This window comes from Phocoena phocoena, chromosome 13 (genome assembly GCF_963924675.1).
Source record: "Phocoena phocoena chromosome 13, mPhoPho1.1, whole genome shotgun sequence".
Lineage (NCBI taxonomy): Eukaryota > Metazoa > Chordata > Mammalia > Artiodactyla > Phocoenidae > Phocoena > Phocoena phocoena.
Window position 1 is genome coordinate 920,659 of NC_089231.1, and position 9,750 is coordinate 930,408.

The following is a 9,750-nucleotide window of genomic DNA, read 5'->3' on the forward strand; positions in this document are numbered from 1 at the left end:
CTGTCCCATCCTCCCAGCAGCTCCAAAGGCCTGTCCTCAGCATCTGATGGCTGGGCAGGCGCCATGGCGTGACTTCCAGCACGGGGAGGGCCCCGATGGCACGACCTGTCCCCGTGGTCACCTAACCACGCCCGACAGCCTTAGGAGGATGGATTACCCTGCAGCAATCGTGGGCTCGGGGATGGTCTGGTGCCCGATGGGGGGTGGGGTGGGGAGGGCTGGAGAAACACTCTATCTCCTTCACAGAGCCCCCAGTAACCTAGGAGTGAGGCCAGAGGCCCACTGGAGCCCCGAGGCAGTGGGTCGGGGACCTCGCCTCCCGTCTGGCTTGGGGCTCCCACAGCGACTTGTAGGTGGGGTCTGGGGTCAGCCCTGGAGCTGGGGCTGCCTCGCCGTCCGCAGGAGCTGGGGGGCGTCCCTCCAGCACTGGCCCCCCGCCTCACCTCACCGGGTCGGGGGGCACAGACCCCTCTCTCTCCTTCTGAGCCTGGCATTAAAACTTCTGCTCGCGTGCCAAGGGGAGACGGGGGGCATCTTGGGGTGGTGACCGCTGTGATCGTTTCTCCCAGGAACCAGGCAATGCGTTAGCTCAGAATGCACTCTTGGGGTCAGAGGAGTCACGGTAACTTTCTGTGGCCACGGTGTTTAGGGGTTTGGTATTACTCATCTTCATCTCTGCAGACAAGGTGGGGCTGCCGAGCAGACAGCCCTGAGGCCTGGCCACGAGACCCGCTGGATGCCAGGGAGCCTTTCCTTCCCGCATGGATGGTCCCGCCGTGGACCAGACACTGGGGACTGAGCCCACTCCGCGGGGACCTCCTGGGGCAGGACAGAGCGGGTCCCCGCATGCACGCCCCCAACCCCTGCCCCTGGGTCCTGCAGGCGGAGGCAAGAGCAGCCATGGCTCCAGAAGTCTGGGGGGAACACTGGTGCAGCAGTGGGGGGGCCCCCGCTCCTTCTTCGTGCTCCTGACCCGGTAAACACCCGAGACGCCACAGCAACGCTCCTAAGAGCTGTTGCCAACACACAGTGAACGCTGTGCTAAGATAACTCAGGGTTGGCGTGCGTTCCACGGGGCTTCCGGGTGGCGGTCTCCTCTTCTCTCGCTGGCCAGCTTCTCGCCCTGCAAACACCTGTCTTCATCTCCAAAGCAAAACCAGCGTCCGGGCCTGGAGATTTTGCATGGACAACTCCAATGTCACCTGGGGTTTCGAACCCTCGGAAGCCCTCAGACAGGGGCGGGATCCTTACGTCTGCCGGGCCTGAGGTTATGAACACGACACGGAAGGGTGAGGACAGGCGTCCACGAGGGCAGAGCTGAGCGCTGGAAGGGGCTCCTGGCTGAGACCTCAGTGCAGGAGGGAGACAGTTCCCTGGCAGCGCCGGCGTGGCCCCGACCGGGGCAGGGACCTGGGGACATGCAGCAGGAGTCTCGCCCTCGGGTGTTTTCATGACGGTGGTCGGCCACATAATGCCTGGAAGACGTCCACGTCCTGGTCCTCAGGCCCATGGCTGCGTCGCCTCTGATGGCAGAAGGGACTATGGAGGGTGGGATGACGGCGAGGCTGGAGCCGGGAGCAACCTGCTTACGGGGCCAGCGTCGTCACAGCGTCCTTCCAGCCCATCACGAGGAGGGGACGGTGGTGGGAGAGGAGAACCAGGTGACGTGCTGGGAGGACAGAGGAGGGGCCGAGGGATGAGGGAAGGGGACAGGTCCCCCGGAGCCTCCACAGGAACCAGCCCTGGACGTGAGGCCCGGGTCCCACCGGGACCTCAAGGGCGAGTCGTGCCGTTTCATGAGGCAGTTCGTGGTGGTTTATTTCACGGCAGCAGGGGACACACGCAGTCCACGGCGGAGCCGGAGCCATCAAGGCCCCACCGCGAACAAGGAGCAGGCCTAACTGCTCACCGTGTCACCTTCAGAACGGCAGGAGCCAGAGGACGGGCCGTGAGGGTCCTGCGGGTCCCACCCCGAGGCCGAGCCCAGCCCTGGGCTGCCCCACAGACGTTCCTGGGGACCTGGCCCCCACCCGCGCACTGACCTGGACACCGAACGGCCATGGAGTCGGAGGGGCGGCTCTGCCCGGGGCGCCCCCCAAACCTCGACGGGGGCACAAGAGGCAGCAAGGAGTCCCGGTGTGGCTGTGGGCCCTGTGGCCTTTCCTGCTGCAGCCATGCCGGGTCTGCCCAGCCCGGGGCTGCCCTGCTCTCGCTAAGCGTAGCGGGGGGGGGTCCTGGGACCCGCCTGGCCGAGGGTCCTCAGGGCCTCCTGAGTCGGTCGGACGCACCGGAGCCCCAGCTGCTTTGACTTGGGACGGGCTGTGCCCTGCGGATCACTGCGGCCCCCACCCGGCCCGTCCACACTCCGACTCCACGGATCTGATGGCTCTAAGTGCCTCATATGAGTGGAATCAGACAGGATTTGTCCTACTGAACTGTCAGTTGGCTTGTTTCATTCGGCAAAACGTCCTCAAGATTCGTCCCGCGGGTATGCTTTTACCATCCTTCTTCCTATAAACCGTGAAAAGCGGAGACCTAGGTCTCACTCAGTTACAATGCGTGAGAGCAAATTCTGGACGGAGCCACCACCGGGCACAGGGACTACCAGGGCACCGAGGAGACACAGGGGACACAGCAAGAGCCTGGATTCTAGGGGAGGGCGGACCGCAGGGACGCCCACCCCCAAGCACACGGTGCCTGCGCGGCCTCGGGGGCACAGGGACTTTGCACAGCTCTGCCCGCCACCCTCGGGCTCAGGCCACGTCACCAGCCAGAGGGGACCTGGACGTCTGGCTGCGGAGTCTGTCCTGGGGCCAAGACAAGAAGGCAAAGGGAGCTGGTCCCTGTGCCCAAAGGCCGCGTCCCGGCCACACTGGAGCCGGGGGCTGGGATTTCTATGCAGTGGGGGCCTCCTTCCAGCCCAGGCGGGGGCCTGGCCACTCAAGGGGTATTTCATGGATTGGCAGCAGGAATCAACTTTCCTCTGAGTCCCTGAATAATGGAGGATAATAATCTTTTTTCTCCCTTGATGCTTTTCTGCACCTACACACAAAAATAACCACCAATGCCAGTGCTGCCAGAGATGACAAGAGATGTCACCAGACAGACTGATGACAAGGGAGCCGTACCAGCTCACCCCTGATTCTTCACGACACTCCCTGCTCCCCCAAGATCGTTTTTCAGGAGGGAATTGGGTGCATTTAAATGGAGTGCTAACTAGAACGTGGGTGCATTGGGGAAGCGTCCCTGCTTGTCACTGATGGAGGATGAGGACCTCAGGCCCACGGAGCTGTCGGTGCTGTGCCTCTCAGAGGATGCTTTCTGGAGCCTTCAAGAGAAGACGTGAAATCTCACAAAGAAGTTCTTTAGCCACTTAATTAAATCAGAGATCACACAGAGATAATACTTCAGCCTTGTGACTTTCAAGCTAAATTCTACTGGAGGGCTTCCCCGGTGGCGCACTAGTTAAGAATCCGCCTGCCAGTGCAGGAGACACAGGTTCAATCCCTGGTCCGGGAAGATCCCACATGCCGCGGAGCAACTAAGCCCGTGCGCCACAACTACTGAGCCTGCGCTCTAGAGCCCGTGCTGCGCTACAAGAGAAGCCACTGCAATGAGAAGCCTGTGCACCGCAATGAAGAGTAGCCCCTGCTCGTGGCAACTACGGAAAGCCCATGTGCGGCAACGAAGACCCAACACAGCCAATAAATAAGTAAATAAAATAAAATAAAAATTTCTACTGGAAAAACCCCAACAAACAAGAAAATAATGAAGGATTCCATGCCCTCCATCCCTGATGCCTCGTGCCTGGAAACTTCCGTGGTCGGACCGTCAAGGGTGCAGCTGCAGGGGACAGCAGGGAGGCTCCCCGCAAACGTAAACACAGAATCACCACAGAATCCAGCTAGTGCACTCCTGGGATAAACCCCAAAGAACCGAGGGCAGGGACTCACCAGATGTTTGTGCCGTGTCCACGGCAGCGTTATTCCCGACAGCAAAAGGAGGAAGCGACCCACGTGTCCACGGGCGGATGACGGATGAACAAAGTGAGGCGATACATACGCGGGAGTATGTGTCAGACCCCTTCCTAAACAGGAAGGGGTCTGACACCTGCTGCATCACGGATGAACCCAGAGGACACTGTGCTCAGTGAAACAAGACAGTCACAGAAAGATGCTGCCTGTGTGAGTCCACTTAAATGAGCCCCTGAAGTAGCTGAATTCACAGAGGCAGAAGGTACAGGCTGGGTTCCAGGGGCTGGGGAGTTAGTGTTTAATGGGGACAAAGTTTCAGTTTGGGAAGATAAAGATTTCTAGGGACAGAGGGTGGTGATGATTGCCCAGCTCTGTGGACGTACTTAACGCCACTGAACTGGACGTAAAAATGGCTAAGATGGTGGATTTTATGGGTTTTTTTTTACCACACACACACAGTTGATGAAACATAAAACGTCTTCCTTCCTGTGGCAGTGACAGCACCTACTGTGTGCAGTGGGCCGGGGCTTCGTAAGCACCCCTCACGAGCACATGGCCACACTCACCATGTGCTCACCGACACTGGGGTCCTTACTTCCTAATCTGACGACTGATTTGGTGAGACAGCACCTGGGTGGTGTGAAGCAGTGTTTCTGGAAATGGGGAAGAGGTGGGTGACGGATGTGAATGGTGGGTGACGTGGGGACCAGATGACGCCTAGAGGATTCTCAGGGTCAGCTCGACCTCCGGTGACGCTGTCATTGGTTGACATAGGGAACTTCTGTTCCCTGATCCCTGTGGAAGTGATTTCCCCCCTTGGATTGTATGGAGTTACTGCTACTGAGGAAGTCCAAACATGTTGAGTGTCTTTACAAGCAGAATCCCCAGCTGGGGCCTGATTAAGACAACTGGAAATGACAGCTCAGGAGTCAGACACCCAAACGATGAAGGAGAAGCCAAACCAATTTCCTAAAATTTACATTTAAATCTAATCTGCAATCAGGATCCCCAGGCTCGTGGTCAAGACCGCTCACAGCTAATGTTCCAGGAGAACAGAGCTCCGTGTCTCTGAATAATGAGCTGACGGCAGCGGGCGGGCTCGGGCTCTACCCCGGACTGCGGAGGGGCTCTGACGGAGAGGCTGACATGAGCTCTGCCCTGCTCTGCCTGGGGCCGTGGGGTTCAAGTCCGAGCCTCTGCCACCCCTGGAAGCTGGAGCTGGGGAGGTTAAGGCAGGACGCCCCTGCCACCCCGTGAGAAAACACAGGCAATGCTTTGAGGGCAACACGAAGCCACATCCTTCAAATACCGCAGCATCTCCTCTCGTCTAAGCCCGACCCGCACGACACCCACTCAGGCCTTCCCCGAGTGTTTCCGAGACATTCCGTAGGCTGTGCATCGCACAAACGCTGCTGAGCTCTGGGTGACATCCTGACCCCAGGATGACACTTCTGCCCACTGCCTCACGGGACAACAGAGGGGGCAGGAACAAGCCCCAGCACCTCCACAAAGCCGGCCCTGGGTGTGCCAGAGCTGGGCGCCTGGAAGAATTCAGAGGTCCTGTCCCTGTGGTCCAGGACGACGGGACTTGAGTTTAGGACACAGCACTCTCTAGACTGCGTGTTTTAACTCCAAGCTGTCCAAGCCTCAAGGCCTGGCCGTCAGAGCGGTTCAGCGAGAAGGCCCGCTGGCCCGGCAGCCTCGCCGAGCTCTTGCAATCGGCTGGAATTCGGAGCCTCTGCTGGCAGCGCAGCGGGCGGCCTGAGGGGGCAGCCGCGCCGGGGGCTCACTCCCAGCGAACCTGCCCTGGGCGGGTGCAGGGGGGCCCAGGGCCTGCAGTTTCAGCGACCAACGGGGTCGCGGGGCCTAAGACCACCACCCAGAGGGCGCCCCACGGCCCAGCTGCCGCCGCCCCTCCCCAGTTCCGTCCCAGCCGCCCCCAGCCCTGCCCGGCCCAGTCGCCCCGGCCCCGCGCTCACCCTCTCCTCCTCGGCGCGGATGTCGGGCATGGTGCTGAGGCAGAGGCCGACCGCCGTGACGGCCACGAAGGCCACGGACACGCAGGCGAAGAGCTTGCCGGCCGGGCCCGAGCGCGGGTCGTCCAGCACGTCGCGCAGGCGCCGCCGGCCGCGCGCCAGCCGCCCGCCGCCGGCCCCAGGGGCGCAGGCCGGGCTACCGGGGCCCCCGCGCTCCGCCGGCCCCGCGCGCGCCTCGGCGGCCTCCTCCTCGCGGCGGCGCAGGCGGCGCAGGCAGCAGCGCTCCAGGCGCGCCTCGTCGATGCCCCAGTAGGCCAGCTCGTCGCGGAAGGCCAGTGCGCACGCGCCGCGCAGCAGCCGCAGCTTCCCGGCGCGCAGCAGCGCCACGATGGCGCGGAAGGCGCACGGGCTGCGGTCGAAGAAGAACTCGTCGCGGCTCACGTCGTAGTCGTCGCACACGCGCAGCAGCTCGTCGTGGCCGCGGCAGGCGCGGAGGCGCTCGAGGCGCGCCAGGGGACAGCGGGCCAGCGCGGCCCAGGCCAGGCGCACCCTGCAGCCGCCCACGTTGATGATGACGTGCCGGGCGCGGGCCCCGCCAACGCCGCCGCTGCCGCTGCCGCCGCCGCCAACCGGGGGCTCGGGGCCCGGGGGCTCCGCGGGCCCGGGGAGCAGGGCCATGGCCCCATGCGCCACACCAGGGTCCGGAGGCTGGGCCTGCGAAGGAAGGGAGCGCGCGTTAGGCCGTAGACCGGCCGGGAGCTCTGGGACACCCCCGCCCTCGCATGACCTTGGGGCTTGGGGAGCGAACCAAACCAAGGGCTCCATCGGCCCAGTCGCTCGGTTCTCCTCTCCTGCATCCCTGACGCCTGTAGGTGGTCCCAGGAGCCCGCCCCTCAGCTTTCCAGCAGGCCCCGCTTACAAGGGACCCGCCTTAATTTCTTGCCTGGAGACTAGGGACACGGCCAGCGCGGGGCAGCACGAGGGAGGAGGGCGGGCCGCCCTGGAGATGCTGCCTCTGGAGATGATGGCAAGGCCAGACCTGGGGGGTTTCCGGCTGGTTAACAAGTGGGGGCCGGGGGACGGACTGCTACGGATGTATTGATCCTTAAGAAGCGTCAGCCAAGCTGCCACAGCAGCCTGTGGACGTTGTTTGCATTCGGATTAGAGGGAACCAACTATAAAAAGACATATAAGAGTAACTAAGAAAATCCCAGCACTACCTACGATTTTAAAGCCTTCTTAAAGGCATGAGACTAGTACTGCGCTCGTGAAAAACAGGGCGTTTCGGCCCCGTAGAGGCCCACAGTGAGGTATTCGCGTGAAATGAGGTCTGGGTCTTCATTAAGCACATCTTTCTCAAGGTGGTGTGCAGAAAACACTTCATCTGCTGCTGGAGCCCGGTGATGAGAACACTGGGGCCATTATACTTTCTCTCTGCTTTTACATACATTTACAAACGTCCCTAATAAAAACAGGTTTGTTTTGCTTTTTAAAAGCTTCCAGATAATTCCACTGCACAGCTGGGTTTGGGAGGCACTGATGTAGAGAAACTCACGATGCTTCGGTTGCCTTGATTCTCTAAACCAGAGGTTCTTTATTTATTGTCCATGGGAATTCTTCAGGGATCTACGAGCCTTCTAAAATTAGATGCAAACTTGTCTGTGTACACATTTTTCTAATAGAGGATCCTCAGATTCTCAAAGGGATCTGTGGCCTCAAAGCTTAATGAAGCTCCCAGCTCCAAACATCTAAGGGAGGGAAATATCTCTGTAGTGTGGGGATTGCTAGCCTGGGTCCCCTTTAAAATACTTTGAACGTGGGTCACCCACACTAGTTGGTGGGCATGTACACTTTGGCATTCGTTGTCGGATGCCTTCTTAAGAATGCTTGGGCAGGGGTAAGATTCCAGGTGAGTTTCTTATATGAATGATTACTTGTTTTATTCTTTGACCAGGGTTCAAGAAACTCACAAAAGAAATCATATTCTTCTCAGTGAGCATCTCATCATAGCTCGTGCGTAGACCAGCAACCAGAATTCCTAAATGTGTTGGTTTACTTGGCACTTGTTAAAAGGACGTGTCACAAAATATGTTACTGAGACAAAATCATTTTTGTCCTGAATGTGGACATTTAAAGTTTTGTGGCGTATTTACCCACAATTGCACCTGACATTCCTTCCTCTGCCCAGAGCTGGGTCACCCCTTAACGTCTATGTATCTGTTTGGAAACAGGGTCCCTGACTCAGGAACCACATCAGAAAGGGTCCATAAGTAACACTGATGACTGTGTCCTTTGCAGAGACTCGCGTGGGTTCTTTCCCACGCCGCTGGAGGGCGGTTCTGTTCCTCCAGATCCTGCTCAGGATGGCCCCCCTTGACTCGTTAACACAACGGGGTCAGCGCTTCAGCACCACGCACTTCTCTACACCGTGGCAACAGTGACAGAGCAGAGAAAACAGGCAGATACCAATCCGGGGACATAAACTCCAAAGGTCCCATTTACCAGGGAGTATATCTTAGACGTTGGCTAGGCAGTAATCTGCAGGGGAGGGACAGTCCCAGTTTGGTTCTCAAAGTGTAGACTGAGGGCCAACAGCACCAAAATTATCAAAAGAACCTGCAAAAAAAAGTATATTCCTGGCTCTACACTTAAAATTCTGAGGGACTGGAAAAGTGCACAGTAAGGACCCCCAAACATCCCCCCATTAAAGCAATGAGAAAACCGGCAAAAACCATCAGAATCAACTTTTTTTGGAACTCTGGACAGTAACCAAAGGGTAGCAGCAGCCAGGGGAACACTTGAGTAAAAACAGCTGAGGGCTTCCTTGGTGGCACAGTGGTTGAGAGTCCGCCTGCCGATGCAGGGGTCGCAGGTCCGTGCCCCGGTCCGGGAGGATCCCACGTGCCGCGGAGGGGCTGGGCCCGTGAGCCACGGCCGCTGAGCCTGCGCGTCCGGAGCCTGTGCTCCGCAGCGGGAGAGGCCACAACAGCGAGAGGCCCGCGTACCGCCAAGAAAAAAGTGAGCTCTTAGCATTTTATTTAACCTGCTTCTCAGCTCAGCGTTCGCCTTGAAGATGACAGCCTGCGTTCCTGGTACCAGGACTGGTACTGGAAGAGGAGAGTGGACCCGATTCAGGAGGAACCGTAATTATTTGGACCCTTCTGGTGGCTCCCCCGAAAGACCTGTCAGAAGGCTTGCCTGTACCTCCCCTAACTCGGGACTCTCCCAGGGCTAAAGTGGCCACCCGGGCAGTTTGTGGAAATCACTTACACGAAAATGTTTGCTGAGGCAATGGATGAATATTATTGTTGGGGCAAAAAATAGACTAACCAGAATGCTTGGGAGAAGAGGCTGGGGAGTGAGACTCTTTGGAAATGCTCCAACACACTGCTCGAAATCTAGAATGCTCTAGATTTCGCGCCTGGGGCCATGTGCGCGCTCAGGAGAGACCTGAGAAGGCCCTACGCTCTCCCCCCGCCCCGCCCCCAGCAGACTGCACAAGCAGGAGGCGAAAGGGGGAGGCAAGGGACAGGCCCGCTGGGTGTTGAGGGTGCCCTGACACACAGGGCCCGTCTGCAAAGCCTGGTCTGTTTTTGTTTTCGTTCCAGGCATGTGAGAATCTCTGTCCAGTCACTTGCTGACCATTAAGCTAATGGGACAGAGATATCAGTGGCCACACAAGACAAAAACATACAGACTTTGCCTAATTCGTCCAGAAAAGTCAAACAAACAACAGCAATTACAACAAACCCTGGGGAGCGGAAGAATCTGATTAGAAGAACGCAGGAGTAAATCTTCAT

The 9,750-nt window shown here is 58.8% G+C and overlaps 1 protein-coding gene across 1 annotated transcript in view; it reads right to left on the minus strand.

Moving 5' to 3' along the window:
- The window catches only part of KCNG2 (potassium voltage-gated channel modifier subfamily G member 2), a 32,013-nt gene extending 25,377 nt beyond the window's left edge, over window positions 1-6,636 (minus strand). Inside the window, exons 1-2 of the mRNA XM_065890349.1 lie at window positions 6,608-6,636; window positions 5,954-6,557 (exon numbers count right to left, since the gene is read on the minus strand). Coding sequence (XP_065746421.1) covers window positions 5,954-6,557; window positions 6,608-6,636 — 633 coding nt within the window. The remainder of the gene's footprint in view (window positions 1-5,953; window positions 6,558-6,607) is intronic.
- Between the last annotated feature and the right edge of the window lie 3,114 nt (window positions 6,637-9,750).